Source organism: Nesoenas mayeri, assembly GCF_963082525.1.
Source record: "Nesoenas mayeri genome assembly, chromosome: 1".
Taxonomy (NCBI): Eukaryota; Metazoa; Chordata; class Aves; order Columbiformes; family Columbidae; genus Nesoenas; species Nesoenas mayeri.
In genome coordinates, this window is record NC_137541.1 from 94,830,590 (window position 1) to 94,848,904 (window position 18,315).

Here is an 18,315-nt window from a genome sequence, read left to right on the forward strand (position 1 = left end):
TGGGACACCGAACATGCTGTGGAGTCAAGAAGCTCAAGAGACCCTCACCTTCCTGCTGGGGCTACAGCAGTAACTGATGGAGGACACACATGGGTGACATCCATGGCAAGCTCCTGCTATGACCCCATGACACTCTTAGACTGAATTTAATGTCGTGCAAACCTGTGGACTCTGCCTGCCTGGTGTCTGATATTGTGTCCTTCTGTGAGATCCTGTTTTACAAGTAAAAGTTTCTAATCAGATGGCAACATTTACATATTTCAAAGTGCCTCTCAGTTTCCTCTCTGACATTAAAAGACATTGCAGCTCCACATAGGTGAGTTATTTACAGTGGCAATCACAACACCATTTGTGTCAAATACAGCCAGCTAACCTTGCAAAAAAATTACCAGGAAAGTCATCCCAAAAGAGCTGCTATCAAGACTGAGGAGCACAGAGAGATGTCTAAAATAGGAAGTGTCTCACTCAACGAGAGGAGCTTGCAAAGGAGGTTTCTCCACCTGAGCTGAGTCCCGCAGGCTCCCTTTGCAGAGAGAGGAGAGAAACAAGGGCTCTGAGGGCTTTGGGATCATTTCTATTGTAAATATTATAAAGCAGAGAAGCATCAAGATGTTTCCAGCCAGTAACAAATGAGTCAATTGATTTGCTTTCCTTTACTAAAATCTACACACACAAACCTGTGTTCCCCTTTAATTAAAGGATAAGAGGAAGAAGTTGTGCTTCGGATACATTTTTTTTAATCAATCGTGTGCTTAAAGTTGTTCACAGGAGACTGAAAGATCGAGTCCCTTAGTGCCTTTGCCCTGTGTCTAGTTAATTCTAATCCCAAAATGAAGTTTAGCTACATGTGGACGTGTCATGTTTCATGAGGATAATGTATTTACAGGCTGACAGCTCTTATTTAGATTGCTTTCATCTCTTCCTTTCATTGGCATTTTACAGTTTCATGTTACCAATTCTGCCTTTGGGGAAGAAGTCAGTATATAAATCTTAGATATGAAAGATCCCACGTGGATTAAGTGACACACGGCATGCACTGTGTCTTAAGGCGTTCAGCCAACCCATGCAGGAACCAGGTTGCCTGGTGCAGCCCCCAAGACAAACAAGTCCTGGCCTTACATGACTGATGGCAAGGAAGGCAAAGGCCATCTGAGAACGTGTGACAAGGAAACGAAGAAGTCGAGCAGTTGTTTCACACCTGGTCATGGTGACTAGATATGAAAGAACTGAGCAGCCTTCCAAGGCTAAACCCTGCTGGGATCAGTCAGGCCGGCATAGCGCAGCCACACAGCCCTGTCCCAGCAGCAGTCTGTGGTGTATGACCACATAGGGTCGGCTCAGGCATGAACTTCAAAAGCAGTGCGGGTCCCTGCTTCTGGGACTGGAGCTACGCTGTCTTAGACCAGGCTCAAGTGTCTCTGCATAGCCCTGCACCCTGCAGCTAGTCATGTCCTTTCCCGATCACCAAGGACTTCATGGAATCATAGAATACCTTGGGTTGGAAGGGATCCTCAAAGGTCAGCTAGTCTAATCCCCCCTGATTTAACCTGGCTGAAACAACAGTGAAGGTGCCTGACAAAACTCCACCCTGCTGGTCCTCTACCCCCTCACTAGCAAGCAGGACTGATTTCTTCAGCAAAACCAGCCTGCTCGTGGTGGTACTCCAGCAAAGAGGATCACAGAGCCTCCCAGGACAAACTCTACAGCAGGCTCAACGTGCCAGCTCTTTGCCATCAAATCATTCCTCACCAACAAGCAGCAGCTCTTCTTCAGAAGTTGAACAGCTTGATGTAAGGCCATGACAGGCCAAATGCTCGCTGCTCCAAGGGAAGGGCTGAGTTACTATTAATGCCAGACTGGGAAGTCACTTTGCAACATGGATGGTCATTTATTTATTGTTTTATCATGACACATAAAATGCTATGGCTGCAATATCAAAATATGGTGTCACTTATAAAATGCCAGTATTATTAATGCGGTGGTAAGATACTGTTAACATTTACAGAGAGGTGTATAATAATTCGATAGTCTCGCCTAGTGGTTTGCTCCAGTGACAAAACACCCTGGCAAGCAGATGATGGATGGAATACAGTGCCTATTTATTTTCATGGTTTTTCCTCCTTGATTACTGAATGTCCTATAATGAAACCAATATTTGTTGCTGAATCTAATCCCTTTGAATATGGTAGACAGGTCCTTTGCTTGTACAGTATGTGTCAGAATAAAAGAGAAGTATCTGAAAAATAAAGAGACGGCATTTCCTTACAAAATGAGATGAAAAAATAAAACTATAAATGGAATTTTCAAGTGTTTCTTTTTATATTTAAAGCTCTTATTTCAATATACTGTATTTAAACATTCTTAAATAATCATTCTGTACCTCTGATTCTATGTTTCATCCTTGGAAACAAATAGAGCAATCTCACTATAGATGTGTGCAAATAGAAAATATATAAATATATTTAAGGCACATGTCATAAAAAGGTGGTCTCGAAATTGTCACTTTTACAATGATCAGCTTGGGTCCCTTTCATTTTGTCCTGCAGGTTATTTGAGCTCTGTTCTTTTAAGCCTTTGAAGTCCACCTGCAGCGAAGAGCCAAGCACACACATACTGTCCTGCGTTTCATTTTGTAAACTGCTTGACGACACCTGTAATGCAGTCCCGAGGCGGCTGAACAGCGGAGTTGATGTGATCCACTTCAACAAACTGAAGTCCGCTTGGTCGACTGCTGAGCTCCACGGGAACGTCGCTCCCACAGGCAGTGGTTCCGTCTCTGAAGTGCCGTGTCGAACGTCATGAAATCCCAGGGACCTTTCCAGACTACTTGCTGATGAGGGGAGTTTGCTCTCCCCAGGCAACACAACACCCTGGGGAGAGGCAGCCACAGGCTGATCTGTTCTATGCTCTGCCTTTGTGTGCTCTTGGAAAAGTGACTCACGAATCTGAGGAGCTGTTGGCAAAGGCGTGCTTTGGTTAGAAGGCTTGCAACAATCACTAGCGTTTGAGCTAAGGCTTGGTGAGAAGCTGTCTGCAAAGGGTTGTGCCTGACGCGCTGTCTCCTTTACATTCAACTTGGTCAGAAGATTGCTGCGAATCTCTGGGGGTAGTTTACTCAACTGGCGTCCAAGCTGAAGCTGAGTTGGGAATAGTGTTCCCTGAAGGGTTCTGTACAGAAATCTGCAGGAGGAGAAGGCGGACATGAAAAGAACTGAAAGAAGGACGTACTCAAGATATTATTAAGAGAAAATATCCAAGAAAGTATAACACATACAAATAAGTGAGTTTTATGTGCCTTTCTTATGTTTGATACAGGAAAGCTTGCAGATGACAAGCTCTGGATGCTGTGCTAATGTTTTGATTAACAATAAACACTGTAATAAATCTGCGCTTTAGCCAGTGATCCACCTTGTGTTTACATACAGTCTTTCATCTTTCCTGATGAGGAATCAAAGGCAACAAGGATCAGTCTGCAGGGCTGGCCTCCTGCATCCACAAGTAGGTAAGTAAGTCCACAACACACTACCAGAATTTCTGTACTGTGCACGTTATGAGAGGATGGGCTGAATCTGGAAGCATCATGGAAAACCTCACAGGGTAGCAAATCTCTGCATGGCCAGGAGGTTTGACCAACAGTCTGCAATTATCCCATGCCTGTGGTCTATGGCCAGGAGCTGTGGTCTGTTCCTGTGGTCAGGAGCACAGAAAAGGTGAGACAAACTGACTTCATACGAACAGCTGCTGAAAAAAAATGGCTTGGCTGGTAAAGCAAAAAGAAAGGATGGAAGTGGAAAAGGAAATGTTTCTTGCCCGTCCAATCATATGCATAAAATGCTTTCATATATGGAAAAGGTATGAGAGAAGATACAATACCTGGGCAGCAATGCAACGACTGGTGATATAATGCAAGTGAAATAGAACATAGGGTCACCCATCAGCCTTTCCATGGTCCAGTAGGGATTGGATGGAGGATGGCATGCTGGGCAGGAAGCATTGTAAACCAGAGCCACAAAGAAAAACAAAATGATACTGAAGATGCAAGATGACCAGTGGAGAAAAGTCTAGAACAAAAAGCCAACAAAAGAATAATGATTCTTTATATCCTGAGAAATATGCTGTGATTCTCAATTAATAATTCTTAATTTCTGGAGACTATGCCATGCACAGCACCTAGTTTAGAGCCTTGTATTTTCAAAAATTCTTATTATAGGCACAACACTCCAAAACTGTCCACAGATCACAGTTTAAAACCTTTTTCATGTTTGCTTAAAATGCTTGTTAAAAATAGAATGTACTGAGGGAATGAAACAACCATCTGTTTTTGAAGAATGACACTAAGAAAAGAATTTGGTATATGCCAGTGAGTTTCTATGTAGGCTGTGGATACCTTACCCAAGTTTTGGTTTCAATAGCCAAATGTAGTATGATGGTGAAAAGAGCTATTGTGGTGATGGGAGTTCCCCAGGAGAAGACATCCACCTCCGAATCATAGTAAGTCTGTAAAGAAGAAGACAGAATTTAGCCCAAGTGGTGTTACCAGTTCTCCTCACAATGCTTGAAATAGAACACAAAACACTTACAAAATAGGGGATGAAGAAGCAAACGAGGCTTTGATACATAGCATCAATCATGTTCATCCAAAACATGTGTGGCTGGTACTCCTGTGGCACAAAAAAATCACAAAAATCAGAGCCTAATGAAAATGCTATTTGCTAGGATAGGTATTTTGAGGGGGATATTCCAATGGGCACTTTTAAGGGCTTGTGCAAACAGCTTCCCAACTTTGCCAATCAGCTAGGTACCCCTGGGAGTGAAGTATGAAGAGTCCACCTGCAAGTCACTCTGTTCTGGGGCAACACTGCCGTTCATTTTTTCTTTTCTTCTCCCCTGGCAAAGGGTGCAATTTGAATCTGACACTTGGGCCAGCAAACATTTATGAAGGTGCCCAACTTTATGCACTACAGTTAGGCCACTGATTTCAGGAGGAGCTCTCTGAGCTGTAAGCACCTGAGTGTTTTACATCATGTACATACAAGCACCGAGTATTTATACACAAGAGATAAAACAGCAAGTGCACACACAGATAGGAAAGCAGATCTGCAACAATGATCTTTAGCAAGTAATGTAGCAAGTTATGCTATGTTATAAAAATGTAAATAAATATATATGCACTCATATCTGTGTGTCGGGGCACAAAAATGCTCATTAAGAAACAATATTAAACTAACATTTTTGTTCAAAGACATATACAGTTGCAGGGGTATGGATAGTCATATAAAAGACTTTGATCTAAGGAAAATAGTTTGCAAATGACAAAATACGTATTTAATTTGGGGATATGGGCTACATCTGCAACCACTGGGCTCATCAGGGCTCTTTACCTCTATAGCGAATAATAACTGCAGCCTAAAAATGGGAATTGAAAGATGCTTAGAACATGTGGTTAAGCATTGGAACAGGTTTCTCAGAGGGACTGCAGAATCTCTGTTCTTGGAAACATTAAAAACTGGACTAGATAAAGACCTGAGCACCCTTGTCTAGCTTTGAAGCTGTTTTGAGCATGGGGCTGCATCAGATGGCCTCCAGAGGTCCCTTCCAACCTAAATTATTCTATATTACAGGCTTAGAATCAGTGATATCGTTTTGAAAGAGATTTTACCTGAAGCAGGATTTTTGGCAAGTTTTAAAAATGCCTCTTTAGATAACTACTCAGAGAAAATGCTCACTAGATTTCAAACAAACTTAGAATGGTCTCTAGGCTTGCCTATGAGAAATAATTGTACTGCGAACCTGGGAGACTTCTCAGTTTGCCAGCTGAAGCCAGGCAGACTCAACTTCCCAACATGCTTAAGCCATTACGAGATTTCTATTACCTTAAAAGTGCGCAAGAAAGGAAGGTATTAGTGTCACAGATCTTTAAAGTGCAATGCACTGGAACAGAAGAAATGTAGAAAAAGGAAAACAACAGCTGGGTGAAAAAAAGAGATATTGGACTAACGCACTAAAAATAAGTTACGCTAAAATTCTTCTTGCATCTTTCCAGCACAGTGTGTAGCAATGACACTGGATGTGTAGGGTACCAAATGCAGGGGTACAGTTCAAGGCAAAAGACACTCACTGTCTCCTCTCACAGAGCACAATGTCAGATCCTGTTAAGAAAGGTTTTTGCCTTGGAAGCAATGTCTCAATGTGGACAGTTTTGCCAAGCAGAAAGATTTTCCCACAGTACACTGTAGCTGTAATTACCAGAAATGGTTTGGCTCGAATCTCTCCTGCAATTCCTTCTGTTTTCATTGTACAATTCAAGCAGATGGGGGACAGAGTGTTTTCAACAGACAAGTCAGCCGAGTGTGTCATCTGCTGGTGACAAATGCCCTCAGAGTCTACGTCTATCGACCTCTGTGCTGACTCCTACAGCCACCTTTCCCTCTGTAAAGGGCTGGGGTCTGAAGTTCTGAGTACGTGCTGTGAGGTTATTCTGTGAAATTCCACACTACTCTACAAGGTATAACCTGTTTCATTTTTGTGGTTATTTGCAAGCCTGGACCATGAGGCAGGTGTTCAGGTTTGGCTGACTTAAAAGTATCCAGCCCTCTCTCCTGTTACATATTTCAAAATATAGCTGGTTTTGTCTGTTTTTTTGTTTTAAATGTACTTTTTGCATTTAGATACTTTGACTCAGGTGAGAAATATCACAAAATAGTAATAGTGACTTGACTTCTCAGGCTGTTTTTATCAGTCATCCATCCTTTGGGAACAGGATTGTTTCTTCATTGAAACTAAAGATGTCTAGGAAAATAATTTCAAAAAGTAAGAAGTTTTTACCTCCATATTCTGGCCGCTTCTATAAAGCTGAGGTACAGCAATTAACATTTCAGCTGGCACATCCTTATCCAGTACACCAGTAATCAGTTGTGGCAGAGAAGAGAACAGCAAATTAAAGAAGATGAGATACCACTGATCAATCATCGACGAACCAGAGAACCCGCAGTAGAACTGGTACCAGAAAAGAAGGGCCACAAACATCTGAAACAGAATGAGCAATGCTGTAAATATGACAAGATAAGCACAGTCATCATCCCATTGTGTTCTGAAACCATTTTGACTCCAGTTCTGCAAGGACTTGTCTGTCAACACTAGACACGTGAGCAATTCTTCTAAGGACACCGTGTCTTTGACTTGCTGTCCTGATGCTCGGACCACTCGGCTAAGCTACAAACACTTGGCACAGCTGCAAGTCTTTGTGCCGCTGGAACCTTAGATCTCATGAGACAGTCTCATACAAAATTACCTTTCAGTTCAAGTAAAACTATGAGGTGTACTTTAACCATAAAAATCTGTCCCAACCATTATTGACATCTAGGTGTATGACTACTGATCTCACAGCACTTACATTACTATCATGAGAATAAGCATTTCCATAATAATATCCTCTGCCAACTTGAGAAGTTTTGAGAGGCTCAGTTGGTCAACAATATGTAACTCACAATAGGCTTGTTTGGCCTGGAGAAGACAAGGTTCCGGGGAGACCTTATTGTGGCCTTTCAGTACTTAAAAGGGGCCTATAAGAAAGATGGGGACAGACTTTTTAGCAGGGCCTGTGGCAACAGGACAAGGGGTGATGGTTTTAAACTAAAGAAGGGAGATTCAGGCTGGACATGAGGAAGAAATTTTTTACACTGAGGGTGGTGAAACACTGTCCCAGGTTGCCCAGAGAGGTGGTAGATGCCCCATCCCTGGAGACATTCCAGACCAGGCTGGACGGGGCTCTGAGCAACCTGATCTAATTGAAGATGTCCCTGCTCATTGCAGAGTGTTGGACTAGATGGCCTTTGAAGGTCCCTTCCAACACAAACTATTCTGCGATTCTATCATTCTATGAACTGCAGAAGTTTTTTGCAAAACCAACATGAGACTAGCAGCAGCAAGGGAGGTGAAATTGTAAGGTCTAGCAAAGTTGTCTTAACTATTCTGTGCTTTGAAATTCAGTGAATTAGCAGTGCTGTGAAGATTCCTCATTCTCCCCTACTCTTCAGCTATGTAAAGAAATCAGCTGCAGATGCTTCATGTAGCATGATGCAGATTGTTCATGTCGCTGGGTTGGAATCACCCAAAAAGGGACAAACCACACAACTCCATCTCTTCTACAAGCTCTGCAGCATGGGGAATCCAGAGGTTTTATGGCTCAGGGGAGGTGCTGATTTATTCTCTGAGGGGGGATTTGAGGCCTAGGAAAAGACGGGCAGCTTCCTAGAGAAGGAGATAAATTCCCATGCTTTGTCCTCCTAAAACTGCAATCTCTATTAGTCTTTGTAAACAGATTAATGCTAAACGGAAGGCAACCAGAAAAACATTGGCAACTGTTCCTTGAGGGTTTTCCCCATTTTAACCATGAAGAAGGGAAATGGCATGACCTCTCCTTTCCTATTATTTTTGTATTCTGTTCTCAAAAGCTTTCAGCCTGCTGGAGTATGTTAACATTTCATCATTTTTAGATGCATAGAGGAAAATACAGATCTGTTCCACCAGTACACCAAAATCTGATTAAAACGTAAATGTAGAAGAAAAAGCTATGGTCTGCTTAGTGACAACTGCTATAAGGAGGGTAAGCCTATATTGTGAAGGGGAATTGCCACAGAATGAGAGGGTCAGTCCTGCTGTACGTAAATGTATGCATATGTATATATCCAGCTATATTGTATATATACATGTCCGGGCAATGTTTGCATACGACATTGAAGTGGCTTGGATAGCAGAGGAACATACCTCTCACTGTGAGCCCACACTATAAGCTAACCTATTAGAAGTGAATTGGTAGTAGTTTTTTAAGGATTACCTCTACAACTGTTTCTGTAAAAAACATTTCAGGCAAAAATATCTTCCTCTGGCCAAAATAAGACTGAGTTCCCAGAGCTTACCCTTTTCAGTACAGCTGTCTGGGACATGGCAATTTCTTTTCAAAATAGAACAGATTTTGAAATTTATTTCCTTTCCACACTCAGAAAACAACAAAACTTCCTTGGTCTTTTCTCAAAACAGAATTGCAATACGTATGTGGATGTAGATACTTTTTATCTTACTCATTTCAAAGAAGCAAAATCCAACTAATCCTGAACCTAAGAATTTTTCTCCTCTAGAGCTTTGTTAAAGCTAACATGTCGTAGAAACAGTTTGGCTTTATAAAAATGGGTAGTTTGATAGAAATACAGACAGCTGAAAATTTTCCTACCGCCTCTAGTATGGGTGTCAGCGGTGCTGCCAAAGCAAGCTGTACAAATAAATGACATTTCAGTAGCCCAGATTAAAACAGATTTCCACTCCCCCCCCTTTTTTTTTTCTTTAATTAAACAAGTGTTTTATTTAATTTCAATTACAATGTTCTCTTACACTCCTGTGTATCACCCCCCTGAAAAAGTCAAAAGAAATTGAAAGAATTGAATTAGAGTTTAAATAAAAAAGGTTTCCTTTTTTCATCCCAGATGAGACTGTTTTATGAATGTTGCCCCAGACAGAATTTCTCAGTGAATGAAATATATGTAAAAAAATCCCCAGTGCTGTCTTGCAGAGATAATGTATAAGGGGAAGAAGCAGTGCATGCTTGTGCAGGTAGAATTTTATTTACATAAAAACCCTTTCCATCAAGTGCAGATATTTCCAGTCATGCTATGTTTTAGTACATATTTTACTTGTGTTTTATTATTATCTCCACCAAGCCAAACATCTTCTTGGATAAGTCATCTGAGTTTCCAAATGGCTTTCGCAGCAATTTGGAGTTTAAACTTTGAGTAAGGTTCTAGTGGAGAATGGGAAATTTCATAATATGAAGAAATGGGGAAAAAAGCACTTGAGGAAAGAGAAAACTTGCAGAACATCTGTGGTGTAGCTATCTTGACTCTCTGAGGAGACTCATCCAGAATAGTCTCCTTGTAAAAGGATCATGTGCTCACATCTTGCACTTTTGAGTATTCTTTCCATGAGGGCAGGCGCTATATCAGACATATGCATGGTCTATATGCTGGGTACCCCCCCGTGTTTTGAGAGTCGGTAGCAACAAATATTGCTCAGAAAGCTCTCAAGGCTGCCAAAGCAGAGCCAACACAAAGAGATATTCTTCAGCTATATTCTAGCCTTGAGGCAGCAGCTTCTGAAAATGTCTTACTAAAAATGGCAAGGAAAATCATACTCTTAATCAAAGGGAGTTGAACATCCAAGGAAACAACCAAAGGAAATAGAAGATTTTACAAGAGCCGAACAAAAATGTAGATGTATAAACAACATGTCTGGCTGCTGATTGCTGGAATGCCTTATGTGTAATACCACTTCTTGTTTGTTTTATTTTAATGTATGCTGGCTCTGCATACACTTCTTAGAAGTTCAGATTTGATACTGTCACGCCAAAGGGTATCTTGGAAACATAGAGCATTGGGGTGAGAGTACAGATGTTCAGCATCATTCAGGATTGAGCCTTAAAACTCAGGCATTTGAACACCAACACGGATTTCAGTGTTGTGCTTCAACAGGTGGCTCTCCACTCCACTCGGGGCAGCGATATTTAAATCAGCTTGCTATTTCAGCCTCAGGCAGCAGTTCAGACTGTCCAAATCCCTTCTTTCTTTTGTGTCTGCGAGAGTGCTTTCATGCAGTTTCTGATCAGACCACAGAAAGTATTTTAATACATCTGTGTTAACACAAAGATGATTTATTAATTCTTTAGCTCCCTCAGGTATTCCTACGATGTTCAAAATTTTGAGCAAATGATCTCTTCATAAAATACCTGCCTCTAGAGCGAAATCGCACAGGGATCAGCCAGGTCAAGAGGAATTTGTGTTAAAAAGTTGCCACATAAAAAAAAAAAGACTATTAGTTTACATTTGGAAAGCAACTTTTACAAAATGGAGAGCTACTTTTTTCTGATATTGAGGATAAAATACAGTCTCCTGCTCACAGTTCACACATTGCCCCCTGGAGCAGAGGTCAGAGAGCTCTGGCTCTCTTCTTTTTCCCAGTTCTTCATTTCCCTTGCTCCCAAGGCGATTTGCAGGTGTTGGAAGTGAGCAGATCCGTGTGCCTGCCAGTGACTCCTGCAGAGCTGATGGAATTCTTGGTTGTCTTGTTAGGCAGTTTTCAATCAATCATCTTTGTACTCCAAGGTCAATGCAAAGGGCCTTTGTTAGTGCCAAGGAGCTGAGCTGCTACTGGCTCAGTGCTCAGTGCTGGACTAACTCCTGTTTCATACACCAGGGAGAAAACGCAGACCCGTAGTCTGTTCTTTACCAGAGAGTGCTTCCTTTCTAATGAACTCTTTTTGGTTAGTTGGAACTAAGAGAAATCAAGAAAAACACCTTCCCATCTGAGGCACAGAGAGGACTAAAATTGTGTCAGGTCACTGGGAAATATGTACAGTGATTCATAAGCAACAAAGCGATAGATAGGGTCAGGGAGAGAAAACACACTCAACTGCTACTTTGGACCAATGCTGGATGGCTTTGGCATTAAAGAATCCTGTGTCTAGCCAGCTCAAGTCTGCAAAACTGCTCTATAAAGAAACTTTTCTTAAGCAGTGCTTGTTATTTCTGTTACCTAATTTGCACATTCAGCAGCACAGTGTAGCTGTTATGGAGCGGGTCCTGTATTTCTGCAAATGGCAGCCAGCTGTCTTTCAACTCTGCAAATTTCTTTGCAGCTTATTTATAAACCATTTGAAGGCTGACCTAATGCTCACTTAGCACAAAATAAACCCTGGAAACATGCGGTGCCATAAGGCTGCCAAGTCGAACACTTACTGCATTTTTGTAGAAGAAATACAGCACCATGTTGGCGAGTCGGGAATAACACCAGTGGCCGTGAACAAGCAAGAGTTTCTCCAAATGTCGGAACCTTGGGATCGCAAAGTCGCTTGCCATCACTGCCTTTAATAAAAGGAAAGTTGGAATCGTTATTCATTTTCAACACCAACGGTGAATCTAATAATCTTCTCAACTCATACAGTCCGTGGAAATCATACTGATAAAGAATGAAATCCATTACAGCGCATCTGAAATGCAGCTATTACTGCATGTTTTTTGGGAATATCCATGAGAAAACCCAGTGGCTTGGCAGCACACGCAAGGCGACTCAGTCTTTGCACAGGGAAGATTATTATAGCCTGTGTTCCAGATGGTGACAAGCAGCAGCAAAAAGCGAGAGGTGACGATTGCAGTTGCATGAGCATGAAGGCCCAGGGCCCACCTGTGAACATCTTGGTAGCACTAACATCTTTCTCTGTAAAAACTACAGGGTACTTACAGGGCAAAATGGATTTCCAGAGAATAAAATAAGAAAAGCACAATTAAGTGGTTGCATCATAATTACTGGACTTTAAAAGACAAAACAATAAAAATATTAGCTTTTAATTAACATTTGCAATCCTGGCTTATATAGTTTACTCAGCTGTCCTATCAGTATTGTAAGGGATTTTTGAAATTGCACTTTTCTAAAACTGTCTATGAGAAAATATCACACTAGATGAGACTCTTCTGGGACTTCACAGACTGCCAAATCACATTGGCAAAATGAATCACCCAGTTTCTCTCTACTTCTGACTAAGTTTTAGGATACTGTACATCTAGATGAGTCCTTCCTGTAAATGATGGTGTTATCACAGTTGTTTCATGATCTTCCATATCCCTAGGAGCACACTAAGCTTTCATTTAATATTATTTTACATTTCATTTTCTATTTTGGTATCGCCTTTTTCCCCACAGTTCAGCAAATACATGAGGAAAGGTGAAAATCTCCAAAGGAGCAAAGTCCTCCTCACACTCTGCAGGGTATATTTTGACTGTATTTTTAAAAGAAAGACATCTTTCTTTTAAATTTTTCCTAATTTCCTTTCTTGGTAAATCATCAAAAGGCCTCAATTTTCCCACGTAAGTGCTTGTAGAAGCTATTAAAATAAACTCTAAAACAGTATGCAAGAGAAGGTGTACTAACGCATTGTAATTTAAGCAGCAGATGTACATAAGCGCTGGGACATTTTTTAATATGTTGACACATCCTGGGATTTCTCAGGTACTGAGACACACTTGTTATAACCTCTCTGCACAGAACACTCTGATTTGTCCTGCAGACATACAGCTGTCTTGTAGTTTGAAGAGAACAGAGCCGTGGTATGTCTGCTTCCTTGTCCTCCACCCCATCTCAGCCTATTTCAACGTTAAAACAAAACTGCTAGCTTCCTTTCATTTGCGCTTCTGACATAGTACTTCACAACACATTGTGAGAGATGTCGAGGTTTTTTTCTTTTTTATTCCATTTTGATTACAGCGAGGAACACAGTGGAGAAGATGGTGTTATCCAATTACATTTGCATGTTTATTTCATCTCGAAATATCCCTTCGATTTTCACATTTTTATTTTTTCTTCCAGCTTTTTCACAGGAAAAAGTGATTCACGCTCCACATGCTTCCACAGAATGGGGAAAGAAGTAAGAAAATAAATCAGAGAGTATTGCTGTTTCAGACATCTAAATGTTTAACGCCTTCTGAATACCTGCATGTGTAAGATTTTGACAGTTGTTTATAGTAAAGAGGCCTACATGGTTCCTTAGGACCTTGCAGTAAAGGAAGGGATCTATAAACATTTTCCACTCTGTTGAACTTTAATTTTAAAAGAAACCCCAACAAACAGGTAGTTTAATGGGTTAATGAGCAAATAGCTTTCAGATGTGAGTACACTGCAAGAGCTGGGGCATTTGAGGGCTGGTTATTCTAAGTGTATGAGCTCACCTGAAAGTGGAATAATGGGGAGAGGAGTAAAAAAAAAAATGCTACGAGCACTATATGTCTGCATTACCAAAGAAAGTGATCTGAATTAATAAATAGATCATAGGAGCTGATAAGTTCATAAGAGATGATAAGACTCAAGGGAGTTTGGGGCAGACTTTATTGAGTTGATGGGCTTGGAGGGGAGCCCACAAAACCAGTCTGCTCCGGGGTCTCTGGAGCCTGAACTGCCTGCAGAGTGATACTGCAGAAGTTATCCAAAGCTCTCGGAACCTGATGAAGGCTGTGGAACAACAAATACACTCAGTATCAGCTTAATCCAAGACTCCCTTTTCTCCTGCCCTCTCTGGTCATCAAAGTCAGGCTCATAGGGTATACGTTTGGGATGCCACAGGCACAATGAATAGCTCAATAGTTTTGTGGTACCGTGTTTCCAGTCTAATTTATAGCTGCTAACATGTTTGGAAAAGCATTTTTAATGGATTGCAGACCTGAAATCTGTCTCTTTGAAGAGCACTGATGGACATCCCTTTTGCCCTGGAGATTACTTTGACTGTACCTACTGGATGATTACAAGAAAGAAAACAAGGGTAATAGCTCTGCTGGGTCAGGGTGAAGCCCATCTTCCCTAGTATCCAGCCTCCAACGATGGCCAAGAGAGGATGCCTTTGGAAGTGTAAATGAATAAATAAGAAAAACATCTACTGACTTTTCTCCAAAGTACTGTCCTAGCTTCTGGTGATCTGCGTGTCAGAAAATGCACAAAGCTGACATCCAAGTTCATAGCTCAGTTAAATGTTTGTTTCATAAATTTGTGTGCTGGCCCAATTAAATTACAGGAATCTCATGGAATAAAATTCTATAGCCAACTTGTACAGTGCGTGAAGGAGGCTTTTCTTCCTTTCGAGCAAAATATCCAAGCAGTGTTGCAAAAAATGCAATGTGGGTCAGAGAACCGCCCACCGGTAACTAAGTTAAGGAGCATGCTCGTCTGCTCAGGTCCTCAGGATGGAAACACTTCTCATCTTCTCTGAAGAGCTGTTTGTCATATACTCAGCTACTCTGTTTTCTCATGCAATTAGCCTGTATCCTGCCCAAATACAAGGTATTTTCCTCATTCTCTGTGTCTTACTGTCATGTTTGGTGCTAATGAGGCAACTGAACTGCACTAGCAGTAGAGGCAGTAGAGGGAGTAGGTAATACGGTAGGTAATTCATCCTATAAATATACATCCTCTCCTCTGGGGATGGGAGAAGTGCCTCTTATGCAGCTGTAAATACACTAATCACAGGCTGAACACATCCAGAAGACTACAGGGCAAGTCCCCTTATCGTGCTGTTCCCTGAGGCAGAAAATGGGGAGAAAACCGAGACTTGGAATAGTGTGTAGGGAGCAGTGGTTCTGCAAAGGGCTGCAATTTTCTCTTCGCTGTTCCGCTGTCTGAACTGGCTAATTTTCTGAGAAGGCAGCATGTTTAAACTCACTACAGACCTGAGAACAAACACAAGCTCAAACGGAAGCTGAAAGCATCCTTACAATGCACAACTGGTGCTTCTGAGCACAACTTGCTGCTTCTCCTTTGTTTGCACTGGCTATCCAAAGGCAGCTTAGTCAACCTGACATATGAGAATTGCCTATTTCACCCTCCCATGGGAGCTCCTTTCAGTGAACCAGCAACATTACCTGCATGCCTTCTTGACCAGAGATCCCCACGCCGACATCTGCCACTTGGATCATGCTGACGTCATTGGCACCATCACCTAAAGATGACAAGATACAGTTTTGTTGTCACTAGCAGACCAGGAACAGCTAGCAGCAGCAAAGCAAAGGAAAACCAGTTGTTACTGAGTGTTGGCTGAGTAAATAAGGGAGATGTGGGGTAGGAAAGGATCTGTCTTTGGAATATAAGGTTCGAAGCCTGGCAAAGCTGTCAAGACATTCTGATCTTTGTAAACTTTTTTTTTTTTTAAATAATGGAAAAGTATTATAAAAATAAAATAAATCACTCTCTTTTTTAGTAAGATCTAAAATTCAAGTATCTGGCCTGAACTGCACAAATACTAAAACAACAGAAGGTGAGAATCAGCTCCCCAATACTTCTACTTCCTGATTAACTGTCTGCTTGCAATCAAGTATGACTAAGAATGAAACGTGCAAGGAGGCCTAAAGCCTCCTGTCTATACAGTAAAAAATACAATAAAGTTAAAAACTAGATGAATTATTGACTTGGGTTGACCAGTCTAATATCTTTAATATACCCATCACAGGCAGATTTAACTGCAATGACTGCAGTCGCCAACCCTTGCTCTGCTTCCAATCATGACACCACAAATGACAGGTGCCATAGAAAGGATACCAGAATGGGATGTGTATCTACTTTTTAACCTCTTAAATGTATTGCCAGTGTGCTAATGGAAAATGAAGCAGTATTGGCTGTTGACAAGACAGTTGGTTTTAAACTTCAGTGGCTGAGGCGTACACTCACATCTCTCTCCAGCTTCCCTTGCTGTTGGCACATGTACAAGGGGCATCTGCTCACCTGACACAGCTGATGTCTCTGTGACTGTGCAACACAACCCCCCATTAGCTCACGTGGGTTAAAAGGGAGGATGTGTACAGCAGGGCTTTTAATCCAGAGCAAGAGCTTGAATTCAACTTGCAGACTCAAAATGCTCAGAAAGAATGAAAACACAAGCTGTCCAGTCGTGACTAGTGTTTTTAAGCATTCTTGACAATTCAACTTAACCAGCCAGACGATTTTGACAACATATGCAAATGAATATGTCCACAGTCAGCCAAAGATATAAATTCATTATGAGGGAGGCATATTTGAGCTAGATATAGTGAACATGAGGAGTATTATAATCAGCACACATTTGGTGATGTGCATGTTACAGGAGTCTGGCAATTATTATAGGTACTTAGGGTTTCTCATGGCTAAGTCCAACCCACATGTTCCTGCTATGATTAACCAAGACAGGTAGATGAAATCTGGTGTGTTTGCAACAATATATGCTGCAATCACATCTTCTAATGCAACCCAAGCCTAGACTTGAGACAGGGAAAGAAGATCTGGCTGACTTTTCTCAGGCAAAAATCATGGAAACAGGGAAGATCCTGCCAGATTTAAGGCAGGATGACTGACAAAATCTTCCCTTTGCCAACCCAGCAATTAACAGGGAAGAAGTGTAAAAGCTGGCATGATGCCAATCATAAATCCATTCTCTATACTGACAATGCCAACTCACATTCTGTGCTGTGTGGACAACTTGTGATGAAAAATGCAGAACTTTGAGATGAAACATGACTGGGTGAAACAACACTGAGCATCATTCTGCTCTGTGTAATACAGTGATTGCAAAATGGAATTCTGCACAGCATCAGCTAACCCAATCCTTCACAGATGTGTTTGGACATGCCAAAACCTCACAGCATACCTGGGTCCCTATTGCCTAACTTCTGTAGAAAGAAATACCAAATACCACTCCAGAGTTCTATCCCAGTTTTGAATAAATATCTTAGAGTAAATATGTTAGTCTGATACATTTTCAGACAGAACTGGAAGGCTATTTGAGTCGTGACGCAGCTGGAAGAGTCCTATTGCAAGTCAAGAAATCAAAATTCTTAAGGCACAGTATACACACCAAGGCAGGCTAGTTGAAGCTGAGATATTTACCTATTGCCAAGGTCATTGCTTTGAGTTTGTCTCTGACCAGTTTCACTACCATGCTCTTTTGGAGTGGGGTGGAGCGACAACACAGTACCGAACGGCATCGCTTGGCTAGTGCGAGAAATTTATCTTCTAGCGTAGGTTCCAGGGCATAGGCTAAAGTCCTTCCATCAATCACTAGGCCCAAGCTGGAAAGCACAGAGGAAGAGGGTGGATAGAGAGGGGTGAACCCAACAGTCATGTTTCCAGTAGCTTCGTCTATTGTGTTGTTTGAAAATTTAGACTCTACGCATTGCAGACACTGTTCCAGCAAGACAGCACATGTCTCCTGAAAAAAAAAATTCAAAATAAGTATGCTTGAGAGAAAAGAACATGTATTCAAACATTTGTGTTTGCTGTATATTTCGGCATAAGGAATATGAGGAATGCATTATATTTGCTGCAGAGTTAAGGTTTTAATTTCTAATAATCTTTTCTATTCTCTCTAAATACAATTCAAGCAGAAGATACGACAGCAATGAGGACTCGAAAAGCTTAAAAACTAATTCCTGTTTAACATGCAGTATTGTATGCTAAACTCATTTATTTTAGCTCCTTCTCAGAATAACAGTGCTGGGAGATGATATAATTGGTATCAGCACCAAGTTAAGTATGGTGATGAACACTATGTATACGCCTACGACTCAGATCAAATAGTTATGCATTGTTAAAGGCCAATTAAAGGCTATTTAAGCTGAATTCTCTCTCATAGCCATACTCAACTAAAAGATGTTATTAAGAATATATGAACATTTAAAATGAAATGCTATTGGTCTTACAGCAAGGTATGACAAAAAAGAAAGATCATGGAAAATCAGTTTACCAGTTCAGTTGATACACTCA

At 41.2% G+C, this 18,315-nt stretch overlaps 1 protein-coding gene across 1 annotated transcript in view; it reads right to left on the reverse strand.

The window, feature by feature from the left end:
• Positions 1–2,474: 2,474 nt before the first annotated feature.
• ATP10A (ATPase phospholipid transporting 10A (putative)) overlaps positions 2,475–18,315 on the reverse strand; it is a gene marked incomplete at both ends in the record, with an annotated part of 113,556 nt that continues 97,715 nt past the window's right edge. Inside the window, 7 exons of the mRNA XM_080351459.1 lie at positions 2,475–3,180; positions 4,388–4,497; positions 4,581–4,661; positions 6,826–7,026; positions 11,784–11,909; positions 15,447–15,523; positions 17,440–17,761. Coding sequence (XP_080207585.1) covers positions 2,475–3,180; positions 4,388–4,497; positions 4,581–4,661; positions 6,826–7,026; positions 11,784–11,909; positions 15,447–15,523; positions 17,440–17,761 — 1,623 coding nt within the window. The remainder of the gene's footprint in view (positions 3,181–4,387; positions 4,498–4,580; positions 4,662–6,825; positions 7,027–11,783; positions 11,910–15,446; positions 15,524–17,439; positions 17,762–18,315) is intronic.